We start from the raw sequence: 21,781 nt of genomic DNA, 5'->3' as shown, positions 1-21,781 counted from the left end.
CACAAGCAGCCTGTTGGTGGTGCTGGAGTGGGGACAGCACAGGACTCACTCCCCGTGGACCGTCCCACTGGGATGCAGAGAGGGGAGCACAGAGGAAACCTCCTCCTCCAAGCAGACCACGACTTCTCCCTCTCCTTTGACCTTGGACATGTCATCTCACTTGGGATTCACTTTCTTTGTTGCAAAGAGACAGTGACCTGAGCCTCTCAAGGATGATGAGCAGGATGGGATGGGGGTGGACCAAGTTTAAGAAGAGTCCTTCTCAGGGGCCTCCCCTTCTGTGCCCCAGGGTCTAGCCTCGTGGCATGTCATGTTGAACTTGGCCCTTTGTGGCTCTGGGCGAGGCACGTTCTCCTGAGGACCAGGAGGTGCCACCGAGCAGGTCCTCCCCCGGAATTCCTGGTTCAGTGAGCAGAGGAAGAGGGGGGCTGGCAGGGAAGCAGGGGGAGGTGGGGAGGGGGAGCAGAAAAGCTTGACAAGGGGAGAGATCAGAGACTCAGACCCAGAAAGGCGGGGGCCCTCTGGGGTCTGTGCCGGGTTCTCCACGATCACAGGCACTGGGAGTGAACTAGGCAGGCCCTTCCACATTCGTTCTGGTTTATTTGACAGGGACAGGTTGTTCAGATACTAGCTGGACAGGGTGGCGTTCCTGTCGACATCCTGTATTCAGGGTCAGGTTCTTATCTTCAGCCGCAGGTACAGTGTCTGCAGAGACGGCTGGAGGGGGGGCAAGATGTAAGGCCCCAGGCTCCCTGACTCACAGGACGTTCATGCAAATGTTCCCGCAGAAGGTTGAACAACATATGTTATTTGCTTGACATTCTCGATCATCTGTGCAGGGGATTTTGCACATATATATTTTGGGTCTTTTCTCACACTGCTTGATTTCTGGGGGTTGCTGCTTTTCTGAAACAGAGCAGATGAAAGGTCAGTGGAACCAGGCCCCTGAGAATACCTCTCTAAAGCTTAAAACTTCCAAGACCCCAGACACAGGCCCACTCATGACTCTTGGACTTTTCAGGGAACTCACCTCCGCCCTTCACCAGATCCTGGTGATGGGTAGTATCTTAAATCCACTCCTCCTACTCTTCCCCAATTGACCTCGATGCCTGGACTTCCTGGACTCTCTCCATAATCCTGCAACAGGACTCCGTCTCCCATATTTGTCATGGCCTTGGCCAAGTCACCTCCTCAGAGCCTGCACCCGACCCCTGAGAACTCCACAAAGGCGAGGATGACCTGCTAACTCTCCCCTACTCTCCACGATCCGCGGGGACCAGAGAGGAAGATGAACTTGCCCCTTCGTCGTCTCTCTCCTCTCATGCTGCCACTGTCTGCTCCATCCCTGCCGCTTCCCAGCAAAGTAGCACCCTCAGTGTTTCCCTTCCACTCTCAGCATCCTGCTCCCTCTGAGATAAATTTACCTTGACCCTTGCACCCCAAATGTTGCTCTCCCACGTACTTTCACTCTACACCTGCTCCCCTGAATGTCTCGGAATGTTTACCTGTCACCTGTGTGCATAAACCAAAGAATAGCTGTTTGTTTTCCCACCTGATTCTCCCTCAGGTGTATCTTTCCCTGTCGTAGGTACCACAGGTCTCTGGATTCGAGGGATGGGGAATGAAAAGATGCAGTTTCCCCCTCCACCCCCATCACTCTTCCCAGAGCCAGATAAAGAGGCTGGAGGGCCGTGGTTTGGGACGAACCAGAGTCTTCACAGTGCTGTGTTCCAACCGAATAGGATGTGCCGGAAAGTTCGAACTCCCAGGTCCTCCTTAGACTGGACGGGTCACCCCTCCCCCGCCCCCTCCCGCCCCCTCCCCCACCACCTACGGTTCGTCTTCTGGCTGTGTTGCCTTCCCCTGGCCTGCAGCAGCAGAACGCAGAGGAGCAGGATGGGCAGCAGAGCCTGGGCTCTCATGACTCTGGCCTGAGTGGTGAGCACTCCGTCTGGCCTGGACTCCCCTGGAGAGTTGAGTGGGGAGAGAGAAGGGAAGGAAGGAAGGTGATCCTGGGCTCCTCGCTGCCTATCCTGGCCAAGCCGGGGCAGAGCAAGGAGTCCTTGTTCCTCACGTGGCCTGCCCCTCACCACGGCCCACTCCTGTGGCACTGGGGCTCCTACAGGGACGGTCCTCCTCTCACAGCTAATCTTCCTCTTTTGTGAACAGTTTTTTTTTTTTTTTTCTGGAAGATGTAACTATTTCTATTTTGTAATTACAAAATAATTTATAAGAAAAGAGACAAAGAGTGTTAAAAAAGATGATCATCTCACTGCCTGGAATTAACATGGGCCCTGTTATACTGTCTTTCTAGTTCTTTGCATATTTACTATGTACAGTTCTTTGTCTTCTCACATTTTGAATCACCCAGCTTTTGTTACCCATCCTCTCCACTCTTAATGAATATTGTAAATATTTCACAAAATATGATTTCTCATAATTGCACAGCCCTCACTTAACATAAATGCCTATTGTCAAGCATCTGTATTACATTATGGAGAAGGCAATGGCATCCCACTCCAGTACTCTTGCCTGGAAAATCCGATGGACAGAGGAGCCTGGTAGGCTGCAGTCCATGGGGGTCGCTAAGAGTCGGACATGACTGAGCGACTTCACTTTCACTTTTCACTTTCATGCATTGGAGAAGGAAATGGCAACCCACTCCAGCGTTGCCTGGAGAATCCCAGGGATGGGGGAGCCTGGTGGGCTGCCATCTGTGGGGTCTCACAGAGTCAGACACGACTAAAGCGACTTAGTAGCAGCAGCAGCAGGATTACATTAATTACGGATTATCTGGACAATATCCTGTTGAACATTTTTATTCAGAAGTCCTTTTTTCTTTTTCTTTTAAAGTAAGGCAGCTGGAATTTGTGGGTGAGAAAGTGAGTTAGGTACACAGTGTTCTTCCTGGCTTAGCAGGAGACACTTCTCACATCAAAGAAAATCCAGGACTTCTGGATGGGTGAATATCACAGAGGCTGCGATGTGACCAGAATGTTCCTGAGTGGGAATGAAAGATGGGCTGCAACCAAAATCACCTTTAAGTTCCCAGCCTTTGAACTGACTTTTTCTCCTCTTCTGCTCCCTGTTCCAGACCACAACCCCTGCCCCCTCCCGCCCCTCCACCGACTCTCCCAGTAGGAAGAAGCCAGATAAAAAAACAGCCTGTTACTGCAGACACTCCACTCAGATGCCTTCAGAGGTAGGTGGAGGTAAGGGTTTTGAGGCGTGAGTTTTTATTTGTGGCTTGCTCAGATGAGTTTCCTTCCCAGTGATATCAACATTCTTCCTGTTAAATGGGGATTATTGCCTGAGGTATGAATAAGAAAGTTGATAGAGAGGGCATGGGAACTGTTTGAAGTGCTCTGGTAAAAGGAGCAGAGAGTAAACAAGATGACAATATCCCTGACTAGAAAGCCCCGGTTCTCTCCTTTAACATCTAGAGAGCCCAGGACCCTGAATTTGGGGGAGGGGGCAGTAGTTGTGTGTCTTTGTGATGCCTAGAGACCATTTCATTGCCATACACCCTATGTCATCATGGCCAAAAGATTCGCCCAGACCTCTGTATGTGAGTGGTACACAGCCTGCGCGGGATGATACTTTTCCTCTCTGGGATCATTTAGGACACCTGAGGTGTGCAAAGAAGGGGACTGGGCATCCCCAGGATCCTGAACAAGCCCTCTAGGGACAAGTGAGAAGCTCAGAGAACAGGACGAAGAATGAGGCTTTTTAAATGAACAGGTCTCAAAGCTCTGGCAAACTTGCATCTAGAACGCTATTTTTGAATACAAATAAACAGCTTCATTGAACCCATTGCTTTGAATTTATTGTGTCTGTCTTCCTTCTTCAGTGTGCAAAAGGCGGGGGTGTCAAGAATTCAGAGGCCAGTCCCAATCCATGCCCAGCTCCACCCAGTTCTCTTATGCCTTACCCCTGCCTATCAGTGGTTAACAGAGCATCCTCATTACATACCTGTCTTGCTATGTGCTGCTGCCTTTGGAGGATCAGAAGAACACTGAGCCCGGCCCAAGGACTGGGACTCTTACCACTCTCAGCTGGCTTTCCAGTGCAAAAAAAATGTGAGTGATTTACAGGATTTCTGGAAGCCCACTGTGCATAAAGAAAGTTCACCTTTAGCTTGGAGCTTCACCAGTTAAGTGGTATCCTTTGGTATAAATATTGCCCAATGTGTCAGTAGGTGAACTTCACAGTTTGCCCTCCCCATGCCCTGCTGAAGCAGGCTGGCAAGAATGTGGGTTCTGAATGGACATGGTTGGAGAGCAAATATACGCATCTGAGTGGAAGCCCCCGGACATCTGATCTTTTACCTTTCCAGTTTTTCTGACTGTGCCGGGAGGCATGTGGGGTCTTGGTTCCCCAGCCAGGATTGAACCTGTGCTCCCTGCAGTGTAAGCGTGGTCTTAACCCCTGGACCACCAGGAAGTCGCTTTTTTTACGTTTTAAGGGCTTTTCCTCTCCTCTTCTTCATTAATCTCCTTCTCTTACTGTCTCTCCTCATCTCCTAAATCCAATTTGCCTCTAAGTCAATGCATCGAGGGATTCACATGCCTAAAATGTGCATTTTTGCAACTTCCAAATTTCACGTATTCTGAGTGGACAATGAGTTTTCAAAGATCCCTTTGAAAAATTCCACACCTTTTAAATGATCTCTAGCACTAGCCTTGCTTTTAAGCAAAGGCATTTTGTTTCATTCCGAGTAGTGTGGTTTCATAGAATTTTCTGTGATGATGGAGATATTTTACATCTAACCTATCCAATAGACTAGCCACTAGCTTCATGTGGATATTGAAGCCTGAAATGCCTGGAAACTAAACTTAAGTTTAATTTTTAACTGAAGGACAGTTGATTGTGTTCGTTTCAGGTGTACAGCATAGTTTTTTTTTTTTTTTAAGGTTATATTCCATCAAGATACTGAGTATAATTCCCTGAGCTACACAGTAAAACTTTGTTGTTCATCTTGCACTTTAAGTTAATTTATATAGTCATAGGTGTCAGCAGCTACCATATTGGACAGTAGTCTTCTGGTGGACTGAAAATTTCTAAAGACTTTCAGGGAGAGAAACAACCTCTACCTTGTTACTATGTAATCTGTGATATCAGAATTTTACCCTTTTCTTAGATTCTTTCATTTTTCTTCCTGTTTGGTTTTAAGAGAGCAAGATAGCAGATAATGGATGAAGGAAGCAGATGGGAGAGGGCGGGGACTTCTAATTAAGTCTCCTTCCCCCCATGTCCTCCACCCCTCAGCTGCCAGTTGTCAGCAGGCTATCTCATCTTTTTTCTGCTTCTTTGTTTTCTCCTGAGTGAGTGAGTGAGTGAAGTCGCTCGGTCGTGTCTGACTCTTTGCGACCCCGTGAACTGTAGCCCCCCAGGCTCCTCCGTCCATGGGATTCTCCAGGCAAGAATACTGGAGTGGGTTGCCATTTCCTTCTCCTGAGTGCTTACTATCAAATATATATTTCCTTATTCTCTTACTTAACTAGAATGGCAACTCTACAAATGTATGGATTTTTGCCTGTTTTCTTCATGACATGGGGAATGATCGTAATATTTATCATTTTATTGTTGGCATGACTTGTGTGATGTGATCATATTATTTTTGTCCCCTGCCTGCTCTGTTTGATTTTATTCACAATCTATTTATTCAGAATAGATTTTATTCTATTCAGGAAACAGCTAGTTTTTCCCTTGCTTCTTCAGGAAAACTTTGGTAGCTGCCCATAACTTCTGTGACTTTAGTCACAAAACATTTTCTCAACCTAATCATTAGAATGTGCAGGCCCACAAAGTTAGCCACAACTTCCTAAATTGCTTAGAACTGTGGATCCTCCTTTTTCTCAGAGGCTCCAGCTGTGGAAGAGGATGTGGCCAAAATCTTTCTCTTGGGTTCTTTGTGATTCTGTTCCTCTGCCCCCAACTGGTTTAAAAAAGTTTCTGCCCCCTGGGTAGTAGAGGGAGGAAGGACCACTAAGAGAGACTGGGAAAGTTCTTACACAATAGGTGTGATCACTGGCTGGCATTGGGCTTTTGGTCCTCTTTTATGGGTGATTTCAAGAGTTCATTGGAGACACAAAATGGCATCAGGCCATTTACAATTAGATACTTCTCAAACTGTAGCCCTCTTCTCTGCTACTACAGGTCGCTTTAGACACATTCCTCACCCTTTAGAGTTTTCAGTCATGACTGGAACACAAGTCTACAGTGTCTCTGTAAACTTTTGGGGACATACTGGAGACTCTGAGTAGCAGCCACAGAGCTCATGCCCCCAGCTTGGAATTGGAAGACAGCATGTCTACTTCTCTGGGCAAAGCTTCTGACCAATGAGGTCTCCTGCAGCATCTTCTCTCATAACGCCTTCAACTTTGGATCATCTTTGCAGATGAAATTTTTTTTTTCAGTTTTTTACAGTTTTATTAATTTTTATTGGAGTATAGTTGCTTCACAATGTTGTGTGAAAGTCTTGCTTCTAAGTTTGGCCAGCAACTTTTCTCAAGTCCTGCTGAGTCATCTATCTCATCCACTCTGTCTTAAGGTCTCAACTAAAACTTCCACTACATCATCCTGTTACCTGTGTTCTTAACAGATCAGATTATTTCAAGTAGTCTATTTTTCCAATTTCGTAAAATAATGACCGCAACATAAAAGCATAGACATTATACAGTTATCTCTGGGTAGTGGAATAATGGATAATGCTTACCCATTTCTTCTTCTTCTTCTTTTTTTTTTTAAATAGCTGTGCTGGGTCTTCGTTGCTGTGCAGGCTTTTCTCTTGTTTCGGTGAGTGGGGGCTACTCTCTGTTTGTAGTGCACGAGCTTCTCGTTCCAGCCGCTTCTCCTGCTGCTGAGCACAGGCTCTAGAGTGTTCGGGCTTCAGTAGTGGCAGCACGTGGGCTCAGTAGTTTCAGCGCCCGGGCTCCAGAGCACAAGTTCAATAGTTGTGGCATACATGCTTAGTTGCTCCGTGGCACGTGGGGTCTTCCCAGACCAGAGATCAAACGCGTCTCTCCCGCATTGGTAGGTGGATTGTTTACCACTGAGCCACCAGGGAAGCTCTCCTGTTTGTATTTTTTTAACAATACAACCTGAAGATAAATTGCTTTTTGATCAGAAAAAAACAATGCATTAAAAAAAAAAAAAGTAATTTCATAAAGGAAGGGGTACCTAATGTGAATGGGGAAGAAGTCCAGGGAAGCCACTGGCTAGTTTGCTGTGTTGCTGGGGCCAGCGGGCGGAAAGGAAAAGTAGGAGAAGAACAACACAATATTCACAGGCATTTTCTCTTTCTTTCCTACCCTGTCCCCTTAATTCCTATCTCTAGTAGCATCGGGAAAAGACCTGCTTTCTGCCAAAACCTAATCCACACACACGTAGAAACGACCATGAAGCCCTGGATTCTTCTACTCATGCTTCTCACCTATGAGCTTGTGATGTTTCTGCCTGTGTTGGGAGGCATCAAGAACAAACTTCTATGTAGGTGGTGTGGCCAGGGAGGACAGGGAGGAGGGTGCTTTGTCCAGGCCTGGGGTGTCTTGTATAACTGATTCAGGGCCCACATTTCTAGGATCACCCTTTAAATGAACAGAGTCCTCCTTCAAGCAAGAGATGTCCAAGAAAGATTAGGTTGGCTGTTCCCAAACTGGCATCTCCTTAAGCTTCCTTTCCCAGCTCTGAAAGCCGTAGTGGGTACATGGAAAGGGAATGTAGCTTTTGCCCACATTCCATAACCTAGCAGCATACAATAGTGGCCAATGTCAGACCACCTTGGGTGGAGGAAAGACCAACACAGAGTTTCCCTCTGAGCCCACAGTTTTCCAATCTGAAAATTGGGTATGGAAATTGGAGCTAGAGACCATTGCAGACCTTGCAATCTAAAGTTATGTGGGAACGGACTTGGTGAGGTGGTGTCATCTGTGTTGGGGTTGTCCGAGGCCCCATCTTTAGGCAACCTGGACAGAACCTGCAGCCCTGCAATGCTGTGGGAACATGTGGTAAGAGGGAAGTCATGCCATATAAGGATGGTCTTCTGTAAAAAGCCACTGCCTAGGGTTCACAGAGGGATTCTCTTCAAAGTCAGAAAAATATCTTGTGACTTACAGCTCAGGGATTTTTCAACTTGAGAAAAGATTTCTTGTCCAAGTACTGGGTGGATAGACACTGCCAACTTCTATGCTCTTGATTCCAGATGAAATAAAAGACATTGATCAATGCTGGGTACAGCCTCCATCATTAAGGTATTGTGTAAAAAGATGCACTAAATTAAGGGAATGTTCCTTTCCAAATCACACATGCTGCTGGACCTACTGTGGAAACATCTGCCTGAACAATGAGTGAGTTGATTGGGGTGGGAAGGTTGGCCCGCGGATGCTTCCTTACTGCTCCTTGCCCTTGTTCAGAAGGTGTGACCTGGGACCGAAGACATCATCACCCAAACCCTGGTCAAAGAAACAAGCGGCATAAGGCAACGTCCTCCTGCCCCCACACCTAGGCTGCCACTCACTGCAAAGTAAACAAGATACCAGCATGGGGGCCCTCCACGTATTTTTTCACTCTCATTCAATTCCCCGCAACATCACCCATCAATTTGTTCATCCTTCCCTTGTCCAAGGTTCCTATTATTGCCTCAATCTGGCCTCTCCACTGGCCCCTTTTCTTAGCCAGGCCCAAGGAGACCAGGTCTTTACTTGTCTGCTCAACTGGCAAATCTCTTGAGAGAAATTGATTAAAAGCAGGTAACTCCTGATCTTCTAGGAAGAATTCCTGTTTCCATTAACTGGGACTAGAAAGTCAGTTAAGTCGCTTAGTCATGTCCAACTCTTTGTGACCCCGTGGACTGTAGCCCACCAGTCTCCTCCGTCCATGGGATTCTCCAGGCAGGAATACTGGAGTAGGTTGCCATTTCTGTCTCCTTGGCTCTTGTTAAATTATAGGACTGTGATGTCAGTTTGTTAACTTTTTCCAGCATTCATTCATATCTCCAGGGGATCTTCCCGACCCAGGGATCGAACCCAGGTCTCCCGCATTGCGGGCAGACACTTTAACCTCTGAGCCACCAGGGAAGCACCTGGTGCTTAACTGGGACCAAGGGAGGAGTTAAGTTTGGGAATGGATGCCCCCCAGAGTTCTGTGACTTTTAACCACTTAACTTTTCTCTTCCAGGGAACCTTTTAAATTCAAGTGAAAATCCTAGTTTCTAGCTGACCTCCTCCCAACTAGTGTGGGCTAGAGGCTATGTGGCCAAGAAGAGGGCTGCCTGGTTCTCTGTTGGGATACCCACTCGCTCCAGCTGAGGATTTCTGTTCTTCCTTGACCTTTCAATCTTGAGAAGGCTCACGTCTTTGCCAAATAAACTGATGCACCAACTTGAGCATTCTGTGTTTGTTGGTACTTTATCCCTGTGACTTCATTTCTTTCATTATAACCCTCAACAGCTCCCAGAGGTGTTCCCATCCCATCATGGGCACAGGCACTCAACTCTGCCTTTCAATTAGACCCATGTATTAGTCTGGCATAGTCATGGTTGTAGCAAAAATACAGAGTTTATAAAAATCTTGGGGGGCCACGTGCTCTAGATCTCACGTGCTGCAACTCCTGAAGCCCGCAGGCCTTAGAGCGTGTGCTTTGCAACAAGAGGAACCACCACAAAGAGCAGCCCGCACAGCGCAACTAGAGAGTAGCCCACATCTGCAGCAACGAAGACCCAGCTCAGTCAGAAATAAATAAACAAATAAATAAGTTAAAAAATAATTTAAAAAACGTATGTGGTCAACACAGTAAAGTTTATCCTTATTCATAATACATCAGGGTGATCAATGAATGATCCATGTCAAGATTCAAGGGTCCTGGCTCCTCCCATCTATAGATCCATCATCTCCTATGGCTGCTTCTGCATCCAGCCAGCAGATGGGAAAAGAAAGCTAGGATGGAGGCCCTTAACTTTTAAGGGCCAGGCCTAGAAATGAAGTTTATTATTTCTCTCCAATATTCTATTTGCCATTATGTGGTCCCACCTATTGGCAAAAAAGACTAAGAATTATAGTCTAGCTCTATGCTCAATAAGAACAGGAAAATGGATTTGGTGAACACATGACAGTCTCTTACCTGCCTATTTATGAAAAACCAGACTCGTGAAGTAAGACCTAAGATGCTGGCCTCCATATCACTCTCGCCCCGGGAGCAAGCACCCTTGATAACCTCTGTTGTTGGGCTTCCCTGGTGGTTCAGACGGTAAAGGATCCACCTGCAATGCAAGAGACCTGGGTTCAATCCCTCAGTCAGGAAGATCCCCGGAGAAGGAAATGGCAACCAACTGTAGCAACCTTGCCTGGAGAATCCCATGGACAGAGAAGCTTGGCAGGCTGTAGTCCGTAGGGCTGCAAAGAGTCGGACACGACCGAGGCGACTTAGCACACTGAGCTTTAGAGCTCAGAACAATGAAAAGGGACAATGGGCCAGGGGCTTGGGTAAACATCCTTCAGGAGTGGGGCTCCAGGCTCCCCACTATGGAGCGCCCCTGGGGATTTCCCTTCACCATCAAAGTGGTATTTTACTTTCTCCTGGTTTAGAGATCCTGTTTCTTGCAGCATGCAAGATCTTTAGTTTCAGCATGTGAAATGTAGTTCCCTGACCAGGAATTGAAGATGGGTCCCCCTGCATTGGGAGCATGGAGTCTCAGCCACCGGACCACCAGGGAGATCCCTATTTCAATCATTATTTCTGCAATTCCTTTTTTTCCATCAAATTCTCTCACCATGAAACTAGGACCTGATTTTTGTCAGTAAAATACTTGTAAACAGGTGCAAGTATTTTGGAGATTAATGAACTAAGTTTTATTTAAAATCCCTTGTGGCTCAGCTGATAAAGAATCTGCCTACAATGTGGGAGACCTGGATTTGATCCCTGGGTTGGGAAGATCCCCTGGAGAAGGGAAAGGCTACCCACTCCAGTATTCTGGCCTGGAGAATTCCATGGACTATATCTCAAAGAGTCGGACACGACTGAGCAACTTTCACTTCACTTCACTTCGTAGTTGATTTACAATGTTGTAAATCACTATAAAGCAAAGTGATTCAGTTATACATACATTTAAAAAACATTTAAAAAATATTCTTTTTCATTACAGTTTATCATAGGATTACAATTTTTAAAATTTGGGAGTTTACAGCTCTTTTTTATAAAAGATAAAAAGCCCTAGTATCTACCTATATCTAGGTAATGGATAATCAACTGACAATACCTCATTACTCTTCTTCATACTTTTCTGTGTTTTTCAAACTGCTAAAATAAAAATTAGTAAAGTACAAAGAATCCATTTCTACAATGAGAGGAGTATATAAAGTATAAGAGGAGGCAAGTGCTTCTTGAGACATCAATGCCCAGCCCAGGAGTGGTGGCTGAAGACGGAGAGGAGGCAGAACCAGATGGTGCACTGAGAGAAGGTCACGTGGTCTCCCAACTCCCCACCCTGAAACCCTTCTTGAGCCCCTGCAGAACCTGGCCCAAGTGCTGGGTCTTCTGCCAGGCTCACCTTGACATGTCCGGGGTCAGCGTCATGAAGTCGTTGGGTCTCCCGCTGCTGATGCTCTCCTGCATGGCAATCCTGCCAGTTTCAGGAAGCTGGAAAGAAAAAATAGATTCTTCCTTTGAACTTCCACCTTACAGTAGGTATTTGGGCTGGGCGTCCAGATGAAGAAGGAATAGGAAACAAAAGGACCTTTCTCGGTCTAATTGCAGAGAAGAACCAGGGTCTGTAATAGAAGCAGTGGTTTTTTTAAAGTCCGGGTACCAGAGGAAGGCTGAATGTTTTGTTCTCAATCTTGAGGGTCTTCTGATGCTACACGGAATGCGATTTTTTTTTTAAACATGTGCACATAGAGTTTTTGTCCAGGAGAGCACTTAGCAGTGAAAAGCTCCATGGGGTCTAGAGCTTAGCTTGAGCTACCAGGAGTTTATGTTCTCAGGAGTTTCAAGGATGAGCAGCAAACTGGAAAAGGACTGGTAATAATTTCTTGAAATATGCCCTTTGTTTACAATGTTCTGAGTATTTCAGAACATTGGGTATGGAGAGGAGAAATAAAACACATGCTCATCTAGAAAAATGGTACTGATGATCCCAATTGCAAGGTAGGAATAGGGATGCAGACATAGAGAAGGAACTTGTGGACACAGCAGGGGAAGGAGAAGGTGGGATGAGTTGGAAGAAGAGCACTGACATAAATACCGTACCGTGTGTAAAACAGATACCTAGTGGGAAGCTGCTGTGCAGCACAGGCAGTTCAAGGTGGTGCTCTGTGATGACCTGGACGGGTGGAATCGGGGGGAAGTGACAGGGAGGCTCAAGAGGGAGGAGATATATTTTCACATTTAACTGATTCACACTGTTGTAACAGCAGAAACTAACACAACATTGTAAAGCAATTATACTCCAATGAAAAAACAAATAAAAAATAGATTGAGGGGAAAATAAGCCTAGATATTCCAAGACTAAAGGCCAATAAAAAAATTCTGTTCCATGAAGAGAAATTTAGAACCACTGGTGTAAAAAAATTGAAATCAATAGAATTGAGGGGAGAAGAGCAGTGAATAACTAGTGATAGATGTTTCTAGGGAAGAACTAGGTGTGGAGGGCCATTTCCACCAGAGGTGAAACAGTGGAGTCTCTGCTCTGGGACCTGGTTCCCCTCATTCTGTAAAATGAGAGTGGGAGACTGGGAGATCTCTTGGGATTCTTTGTTCTGAAACTTGGGTTTCAGGACCCAGGTTCTGTGAGTTTAAATTCCACAGGGGTGACTTCAGGGTGGCTGGGTTTGTTGGGGGCAGGGGTGGGAGCAGGATCTTGAGTCTGGGCACTAGGAAGTCCACCTAGACCCCCGGGCAGGCAGAGGAAGAAGAGAAATGAGTGGAGCAGGTCCTGGGGTCTTGGAGGGGCTGATAATACTGAGGACGCTCTTCTTCTGGGAGTCAGTACTCATGTACTCTTCTAAGTTGAGCCAAAGCTGAAACTGAAACCCTGCAACAAGAGTCCCACTAATGAGCAGTGTGCCATCAAGTGCAAGCTTCACACGGAGTGTCAGCTCGGTCATCACTGCTGCAGTGCCTTCTGCGGAGATGTCTGCATGCTTCTGAAGCCGAACGGTAGGGTCTAAGAAGCACCCTTCCTTGCCTTGCCATTTGGTTCTCAAGGACTATGGACTCCTGGGACATCCCTGGCAGTCCAGTAGTTAAAACTCTGTGCTTCCAATACAGGGGGCATGGGTTTGATCCATAATCGGGGAAATAAGATCCCACATGCCCCAAGGTACAGCCAAAAGATTTTTTAAAAAAGGAAAACCAAAAGACTATGGATTCCAAATTGCGGGGAGACAGACTGCAGGAGACTCAGCCTCCCCTCCTTCTCCCAGTTCCAATATCTAATCAAACCTGGGATCCCCTGCCTCTTCATTCATCTGAGTCCTTGTCTGCTTGTGGGCCTACCTGATTCATCCAGACTTCAGGAGGTCTGACATTTATGTCTCCTTGCTCATGGCTGACTTAAAACATCCCTGGAGAAACCTTGTGTGGCCCTTCCCTACATTGCAGAACACACCCGTGCCCCTATGGTTTGGGAGGATCTGTTTTCTCTGGATTGTGTGATGACTGAGTACCTACCCCTCCTCTCTCCTAGTGAGCAGCAATACAGACCACAAAATCAGCAACATCCTGTCCACCGTGCAGCCCACAAAGCACCCGTGAGAGTCGGAGGATACCTAGGAGGCCTTGGAAGACCGTGCTGTGACCTCCAGTAGGATCATCTTCCTGACTCAGCTCTGGGTGGGGCGAGGAGGGTGGGCCCGGGTAATGTCCCCCTGCCAACCCTCTTCCCTAAGCTATTATGTTATCAGCTTTAATTCCTTGACAAATAAGCTGTGACAGTAAAGGAGACATCTGTTTCTTCTTCCATAATGCCGGCCCGTATCGTTCGCTGACCATCCCCACCCCACTTTATACATGCCCTCAACTTCTGCCTCCCAGCTTTGTTTTGTTTTTCTGATCACATCTTGCAGTATGTGGGATCTCAGCTCCCCAACCACTAATGGAACTTGTATCTTCCGCAGTGGAAGCACAGAGGCCTAACCACTGGACCACCAGGGAAGTCCCTGCCTCCCGGTTTGGATCCCCCTACCTCCTCCCCCTTTAGGGGCTTGATGTCCTTAGCCAAGATTTCTGGATTCTACTCTTCTTTGTCCACGGACCAACCTCCCTGGGATGTTCTTATGGCTACAGAAAACACTGTTCCTCTGAGATCCCCATAACGTGGTGTAGCCTTTCTCCTATAATCTCAGGCCTGTGATTTAACTAGTTCATGAGCTTCCCAGGTGGCACAGTTGGTAAAGAATCTGCCTGCCAAGGCAGGAGATGCAAGAGACTTGGGTTTGATCCCTGGGTCAGGAAGATCCCCTGGAGTAGGAAATGGCAACCCACTCCAGTATTATTGCCTGGAGAATTTCATAGACAGAGGAATTTGATGGGCTCCTGACAGTTCATGGAGTCAAAAAGAGTAGGCCACGACTGAGCACAAATGCACACACATGAATTACAATCTTACCTAAAGGGGATAGCACCAATGGTCTAGAATGAAAGGAAATACCCCTGGCCTCCCCAAGTTCTCTTCCTGAACAATGCCTAACGTGTTACCATTACTTATTCAATCATTTGGCACCTACAGGGCTATTTTCAGATGTAAATACTCCTAGAAATCATAAGCAACCTTTGGAGGGTGGTAGCCTACCATGTGCCCAAGATGGTGGCAAGGCCACTCCACATAAATGAGGGTGTCACAAACTCTATCTGTTAGCATTTTACCCAAGGAAGGAGGTATAATCCAAACAGCTAGAAACCTGAATGAGACATGACGAGAAGGGGCCAATGGACAGACAGTGCATTAAAGTACAGAAGACAGTGGGTAGATGTAATCAGGCTTCCTGCAAGGAGAGATGCTTGGTCCTATCTTGAAGGATAGAGAGGAATTGGAATGCCCCAAATGATAGTTATTTTCCCTTCTTGAGTAGATTAAATGTAGACTTGGGGGGAGAGGAAAGGGAGCTTGAAGGACATGAAAGCCTGCTACCCTAACCTCCCCCTGCCTCCAATAGCAACAGACGAGTTTGCCGAAAGGGTTGGATCATGAATTTGGTACTAAATTCTATGGCCCTAGCATTTCTAATTTGCAACTTTTCCATTTTGATCTGTGCTGTTATGCCCATTAAGCCTGCAGAGAATAAGTTGTTGTTGTTCATTTCCTAAGTCATGTCTAACTCTTTGCGACCCCACGGACTGCAGCAAGCCAGACCTCCATGTCCCTCACCATCTTCCAGAGTTGACCCAAGTTCACGTGCATTAAATTGGTGATGCCACCCAACCATCTCATCCTGTTTGCCAAAATTAGTAACGGAGAACAAACAGGAACTAACAGGTGACTGAACCTATCCAAACTCACTGGGCAACTTGATGATGAATGAATATGCAGACCCCATTCTCCAAACACCTCTGCACTTGAGTTTACGGAAGTTTATCTGTGTCAGGGGACAAAGATGTGCTTCAGGGAAGGGGTCTGGTGGGGAATAGAGTTAGAGAGGGGCACTGTGCAGAAAAAGCATTAAGTGAGATGCATGATGGAGGACAGGTCCTCAATGTTTTCCTGGACAAGCAGGGGGTGATTGCCTTAGGACAAAACCAATGAACTAGTCACTGTTGAGTGATTAGAGAAAAAGAAAGTTGAGAAAAATCTCTGGAATCACTTGTCAGAGAGAAGACTCTCATTTCCCCAGGGGTGTGCTAGGAACACACTGAAACAGCCTTTGCACCTGGTTATCTAGCTTCAAAGTGTGGAGTCAACCCACTCTGGAAATGGGTGGTGATTGCTACTCAAAGATGTGTACTGAGAGCCCCCCAGGGGATCTCATTTTGGCTTTACTGGGAGGATTGGTCCTAAGTAAACTGGCCTGCCATGGTTGATCAAGCATGATTGATCAGCAGCAGACAGTTTTAACATCCTTCTCTCAGTAACTGATAAAATAGGATGATATGTCTGCTCCCTCCTCCACAAAATCAGCAAAGAGACAGAATATTTGAGCAACATAAAGTGACTATTCGACTTATATCAAAAAGAATTCAGGACTTCCTTGGTGGTCCAGTGGTTAAGAATCCTCCTGCCAATGCAGGGAACATGAGTTCAATCCCTGGTCTAGGAAGATTCCACATGCCGCAGGGTAATTAAGTCCATGTGCCACAACTACTGAAGCCCCTGCACCTAGAGCCCGGGCTCTTCAACAAGAGAAGCCACCACAGTGAGAAGCCTGCTCAACACAACCAGAGGGGAGTCCCCACTCTCCGCAACTAGAGGAAGCCCCAGTGCAGCAACAAAGACCGAGTGCAGCCAAAAATAAATAAGTAAATAACAAAGAATTCAGCATTTCTGCGGAATATACTTTTTCCCCCCAGAGCACGCGCATGTGTACTCAGTCCCTTCAGTCATGTCCGACTCTTTGCGACCCTGCGGACTGTAGCCCACCAGGCTCCTCAGTCCATGGGACTTTCCAGGTAAGAGTACTGGAGTGAGTTGCCATGTCCTCCTCCAGGGGCTCTTGCCAACCCAGGGACTGGACCCGCCTCTACTGTGTCTATGGCATTGCAAGCAAGGTTCTTTACCACTGAGCCACCAGGAAAGCCACATGGGAACGTTAAAGGATGTCTCAGTGAATGTCAATAAATTGCAATCAAACTGACTACGGTGGAAATTCAAAGTGACCACTGTGGAAATAAACTAGAAAATAAAATGAAATAGCTAGAAAACTATCCATACATAATTAAAAATAAGGCAATTCTAAGGAACCATGGGTCAAAATGAAATCATGATAGGAAGTAGAAAATATTTTGAACTGAAAAATGAAAATATGACAGATCAAAACATATGGATACAGAATGATGTCAATAAAACAATGACCTAGGAGACCCCAGTCTCTGTCCTCCTACAAAGGACAATACTTAGACAGCTATCTGTGAACAAAAACAGCTCTGGGGGAGCGTTGGAGCCCACTTACAAAATCTGGGCAAGAAAACCTGAGCAACACATGGAATACCACCCGAGAGAACCACCTAAGAGGAGAAGAGAACTGTGAGCTTGTTTCCATTTTGTGAATAAGCTCATTTGTGCCATATTTTAGATTCCATGTATAAGTGGTGCCATACATATAAACATGGATAAAACAGAGTCACGTTGCTGCACACCAGAAACTAACAGGACACTGTAAATGGACTATTCGTTGTTTCGTCTCTTAACTCGTGTCTGACTCTTTGCTACCCTATGGTCTATAGCCCTTCAGGCTCCTCTGTCCATGGGATTTCCCAGGCACGAATACTGGAGTGGGTTGCCATTTCCTTCTGCAGGGGATCTTCCTGATCCAGGGATCAAACAGGAATCAAACCCAAGTCTCTTGTGTCTCCTGCCTTGGCAGGCAGATTTTTTTTTTTTTTTTTTACCACTGAGTCATGAGGGGAGCCCAATACTTCAACAAAAAAACAGAAAAAAAAATTTTTTTTTTAAAAGGAGAAGGGAGAATGGTTGCATTTTGCTTACAGCATCCCATCCCTGAAAGAATAATTGCTTAGGCATTGCTCAGTCCCCAGTATTGAGAGGAATTTTTCCAGGTAGAAAGAATTCTCCTCCCTAGGAAAGAAAGGATTCTCCTAAGAATGAAAGAATTCTCCCCTAGGAAAGAAAGGAAACATGTCAGAACTTTGGTTATCATCCCTGAGGCTCTGTATACCTTTTTCAATATATTTTTCTCTGTTGTTCAAATTGGATAATTTCTATTGCTCTGTCTTCAAGTTCACTGCTCTTTTCTCTGTCATCTACATTCTGATATTAAGCCCATCTAGTGAGTTTTTTATTTCAGTTATCATATTCTTCTCTTAAAAAGTTTCTATTTCAGTCTTCTTTATCTCATCTATTTCTTTGCTGAGGCTTTTTACTTTTCCATCAGTTTCAAGGGTGTTCATAATTGCTTGCTGCAGAATTTCTATAGTAGCTGCTTTCAAGTCTTCATCAGTGACCTAAATGGGAAGCAAATCTAAAAAGGAGTGGATATATGCGTATATAACTGACTCACTTTGCTGTACAGCAGAAACTAACACAACTTTGTAAAATAACTATACTCCAGTGAAAAAATCGGAGAAGGCAATGACACCCCACTCCAGTACTCTTGCCTGGAAAATCCCATGGATGGAGGAGCCTGGTAGGCTGCAGTCCATGGGGTCGCTAAGAGTCGGACATGACTGAGCGACTTCACTTTCACTTTTCACTTTCATGCATTGGGGAAGGAAATGGCAACCCCTTCAGTGTTCTTGCCTGGAGAATCCCAGGGACAGGGGAGCCTGGTGGGCTGCTGTCTGTGGGGTTGCACAGAGTCGGACATGACTGAAGCAACTTAGCAGCAGCAGCAGCAGTGAAAATATATTTTTAAAAAAGATAAGAACAACAAAATCCCTCAATCATAATTATCTTGCCTCTCCCAACTTTATAGAAGAGGGAACAACTCTTATTGTAAGACCTTTGTCATTCAATACAAAGTAGGTTACAGAAATAGGAAAGATTAGGATGCCTATTACAAGCTGTTCATCAACTAAGAATGGATGTTTTTGGAACAGTTAAGGTGTGGTCAAGGTTTAAAAATTTTGAAAAAATATTAAATGATTTATTTACAGAGAGAAGTTTTTAGATGCATAGAGTAATCTTGGATCTTTACTATGTGAATCAACAGAATGCAAGAAAACTTCCACTCGTGTTTTTGCTCTTCTTCAAGAACATCAGTGAATTTGTGGAGAAAATATCACTGGTACGTCCATGTATACATGTGCATACTAAGTATTTTATATTTTTATTACTTGCTATCTTATGAAAAAATACCAAAGAAATGTAAAAAGAAAAAAGTCTTTGTCAGATAATTCCAACATTTATTTCATCTTAGAATTGGAGTCTCTGGATAGTCTTTTCCCTTATGAGTTGTTATTTTCCTTTTCCTTCATCCAGTTTCTAGTTCACTCACTCAGTCGTGTCCAACATTTTGTGATCCCATGGACTGCAGCACTCCAGGCTTCCCTGTCCATCACCAACTCCTGGAGCCTGCTCAAACTCATGTCCATTGAATCCGTGATGCCATCCAACCATCTCATCTTATGTGGTCTTCTCCTCCTGCCTTCAGTCTTTACCAGCATCAGGGTTTTTTCCAATGAGTCAGATCTTCATATCAAGTGGCCAAAGTATTGGAGCTTTCAGCTTCAGCATCAGTCCTTCCAATGAATGTTCAGGATTGATTTCCTTTAGGACTGATTGGTTTGATCCCCTTGCAGTTCAAGGGACTCTCAAGAGTCTTCTCCAACACCACAGTTCAAAAGCATCAATTCTTTGTTGCTCAGCTTTCTTTATAGTCCAATTCTCACATCCATACATGACTACTGGACAAACCATAGCTTTGACTAGATGAGCCTTTGTTGGCAAAGTAACATCTCTGCTTTTTAATATGCTGTCTAGGTTGGTCATAACTTTCTTTCCAAGAAGCAAGCATCGTTTAATTTCATGGCTGCAGTCACCATCTGCAGTGATTTTGGAGCCCAAGAAAATAAAGTCTGTCACTGTTTCCATTGTTTCCCATCTATTTGCCAGGAAGGCATGGGACTGCATGCCATGATCTTTGTTTTTTGAATGTTGAGTTTTAAGCCAGCTTTTTTCACTCTCCTCTTGCACTTTCATCAAGAGGCTATTCGGTTTCTCTTCACTTTCTGCCATAAGGATGGTGTCATCTGCATATCTGAGGTTGTTTATATTTCTCCTGGCAATCTTAATTCCAGCTTGTGCTTCATCCAACGTGGCATTTTGCATGATGTACTCTGTGTAGAAGTTAAACAAGTAGGGTGACAATAAACAGCCTTGATGTACTCCTTTTCCAATTTGGATCCAGTCCTTGTTCCATGTCTGGTTTAACTGTTGCTTCTTGACCTGCATACAGATTTCTCAGGAGGCAGGTAAGGTGGTCTGGTATTCCCATCTCTTTCAGAATTTTCCATAGTTTGTTGTGATCTACACAGTCAAAGGCTTTGGTGTAATCAATAAAGTAGAAATAGATGTTTTTTCTGGAATTTTCTTGCTTTTTCTATGATCCAACAGATGTTGGCAATTTGATCTCTGGTTCCTCTGCCTTTTCTAAATCCAGCTTGAACATCTGGAAGTTCATGGTTAATGAATTGTTGAAACCTGGCTAGGAGAATTTCGAGCATTACTTTGCTAGTGTGTGAGATGCCAAATAATTTTGGATTATATACTGGGCATTTTGAACATTGTATTATGGAACTCTTGGGTCTTGTTTAAATCCACTGGAAAAAGCTGATATTTTGTTTTTAAAAGTCATTGAAATGGTTAGGTTCAGGTTTAAAAGTTCCATCTGTCTTCTGCAGGTGGTGGTTCCAATGTCAGTACAATTTCTAAAGCTTTGCAGTTCATTCAGTAACTTCCCTGCCCGCGTACCACCTAGTGGCTAGTCTGGGACCTAGACAATGTATTTGTTCATTTCTCAAGGCAATGGCACCCCACTCCAGTACTCTTGCCTGGAAAATCCCATGGACGGAGGAGCCTGGTGGGCTGCAGTCCATGGGGTCGCTGAGTCGGATACGACTGAGGGACTTCACTTTCACTTTTCACTTCCATGCATTGGAGAAGGAAATGGCAACCCACTCCAGTGTTCTTGCCTGGAGAATCCCAGGGACCGGGGAGCCTGGTGGGCTGCCGTCTGTGGGGTTGCACAGAATTGGACACGACTGAAGCGACTTAGCAGCAGCAGCAGCAGGGTATGTTAAATAGGCTTCCATACATGCTTGGAGGTGAGCCTAGGAGTAACCAAGTAACTTTCCTGAGTTATTTTCCCTGTGATCTCCCCAGTATCTTGTGTTTCTTCAAAACACCTAAAAGCATGGGCTTTGGTTACCCTGCTCCTCTAGGCACTTCCACAACTGCATCCATACTCAGGGCAAGTGGCAGAAGAACAAAGACAGAAGTGGAGGATGGCAGGGGCCCACCCACTCTCAAAAGTACAGCTGTACCCCATGAGGAAGATTTCCCTTCTTTCAGGGTCTTGGTTCCTTCTAATTCCTGTACTCACTGCAGTCGTCACTAGCATAGAATTTCTTAGGGGCCAGGGTGAAAAAGAACAAAAAAAAAAGGAAAGGAAAAAATAAAAACAAAAAACCTGCACCGCTGCTGAACATTGCAAGTTCCCTTTCACATGCATCAAGCCAAAATTAGAAGGTTTCTTCTGAAGCTCTGTCTCTCTGCACCTTAGTGCTTATTTCCTGGTTAACCAGGAATATTTGATGGAGGAAAAAAATGCCAGTAAACTCATGATTGGTAGTGTGGCCCTTCCAGTCTTTCCCAGTCTGCCGGCTATTACTTATTTTACAGCTTTTATACTCTATTCAGTGGGAGACACAAGGAACCAGAACCAGTAAGTAGCTTTTCTTACCCCTGGAAATAGGCTCACCTTTCCTTCTACTAGACTTTGAGTTTGTGTGAATCTATTTCAGAGCAGGGCTGCGTTTGGGGTGACTGGTTGATGGTTGCTGTGGTTGCCCTTGAGTGCACCATGAATTTTAAATTTCATCCTCAAAACAGAAATAGTGTCTGTGTTTAGGGTGGAGCTGGGTTTATCAGGTTTTTTCCGCCCCCCAACAACTGCTC

At 45.4% G+C, this 21,781-nt stretch overlaps 2 protein-coding genes and 1 long non-coding RNA gene across 5 annotated transcripts; 1 reads left to right on the top strand and 2 right to left on the bottom strand.

The window, feature by feature from the left end:
- Positions 1-580: 580 nt before the first annotated feature.
- On the bottom strand, positions 581-2,079 carry LOC109567836 (WAP four-disulfide core domain protein 10A). Its single transcript, XM_019972850.2, has 2 exons — positions 1,835-2,079; positions 581-906 (listed from the first exon to the last, which is right to left on the bottom strand). The coding sequence occupies exons 1-2, from the start codon at positions 1,920-1,922 to the stop codon at positions 758-760; spliced, it is 237 nt and encodes a 78-aa protein (XP_019828409.1). The 5' UTR covers positions 1,923-2,079; the 3' UTR covers positions 581-757.
- WFDC9 (WAP four-disulfide core domain 9) lies at positions 901-13,938 on the top strand. 3 transcript variants are annotated; one of them, XM_070801768.1, is made up of 8 exons: positions 1,077-1,228; positions 3,095-3,202; positions 6,755-6,798; positions 7,340-7,491; positions 8,204-8,348; positions 9,178-11,678; positions 13,003-13,152; positions 13,682-13,938. In XM_070801768.1, the coding sequence occupies exons 1-6, from the start codon at positions 1,169-1,171 to the stop codon at positions 9,197-9,199; spliced, it is 531 nt and encodes a 176-aa protein (XP_070657869.1). In that variant the 5' UTR covers positions 1,077-1,168; the 3' UTR covers positions 9,200-11,678; positions 13,003-13,152; positions 13,682-13,938. The 3 variants fall into 3 exon arrangements, with proteins under 3 accessions (XP_070657871.1, XP_070657869.1, XP_070657870.1); XM_070801769.1 differs by having other exon boundaries at positions 1,078-1,228; positions 7,343-7,491; XM_070801770.1 differs by lacking the exons at positions 9,178-11,678; positions 13,003-13,152; positions 13,682-13,938 and adding an exon at positions 3,851-4,079 and having other exon boundaries at positions 901-1,228; positions 7,340-8,317.
- Positions 6,732-10,226, bottom strand: LOC139186603 (uncharacterized). Its single transcript, XR_011570244.1, has 2 exons — positions 10,120-10,226; positions 6,732-7,103 (listed from the first exon to the last, which is right to left on the bottom strand). It is a non-coding gene; the product is annotated as an uncharacterized lncRNA (long non-coding RNA).
- Positions 13,939-21,781: the final 7,843 nt, after the last annotated feature.

This window comes from Bos indicus, chromosome 13 (assembly GCF_029378745.1).
Source record: "Bos indicus isolate NIAB-ARS_2022 breed Sahiwal x Tharparkar chromosome 13, NIAB-ARS_B.indTharparkar_mat_pri_1.0, whole genome shotgun sequence".
Taxonomy (NCBI): Eukaryota; Metazoa; Chordata; class Mammalia; order Artiodactyla; family Bovidae; genus Bos; species Bos indicus.
This window is presented reverse-complemented; position numbering and strand designations above follow the sequence as displayed.

What these genes read in the sequence shown, in the direction of transcription:
- WFDC9 (XM_070801768.1), top strand. Translation starts at nt 1,169, where the DNA reads ATGGCCTTGGCCAAGTCACCTCCTCAGAGCCTGCACCCGACCCCTGAG. An exon ending in CCCCTGAGAACTCCACAAAG is followed by an intron (nt 1,229 to 3,094) that starts GCGAGGATGACC and finishes TCCCTGTTCCAG; the next exon opens with ACCACAACCCCTGCCCCCTC. An exon ending in CAGGCTTTTCTCTTGTTTCG is followed by an intron (nt 6,799 to 7,339) that starts GTGAGTGGGGGC and finishes TCCTATCTCTAG; the next exon opens with TAGCATCGGGAAAAGACCTG.
- LOC109567836 (XM_019972850.2), bottom strand. Translation starts at nt 1,922, where the DNA reads ATGAGAGCCCAGGCTCTGCTGCCCATCCTGCTCCTCTGCGTTCTGCTG. An exon ending in ACACAGCCAGAAGACGAACC is followed by an intron (nt 907 to 1,834) that starts GTAGGTGGTGGG and finishes GCTCTGTTTCAG; the next exon opens with AAAAGCAGCAACCCCCAGAA.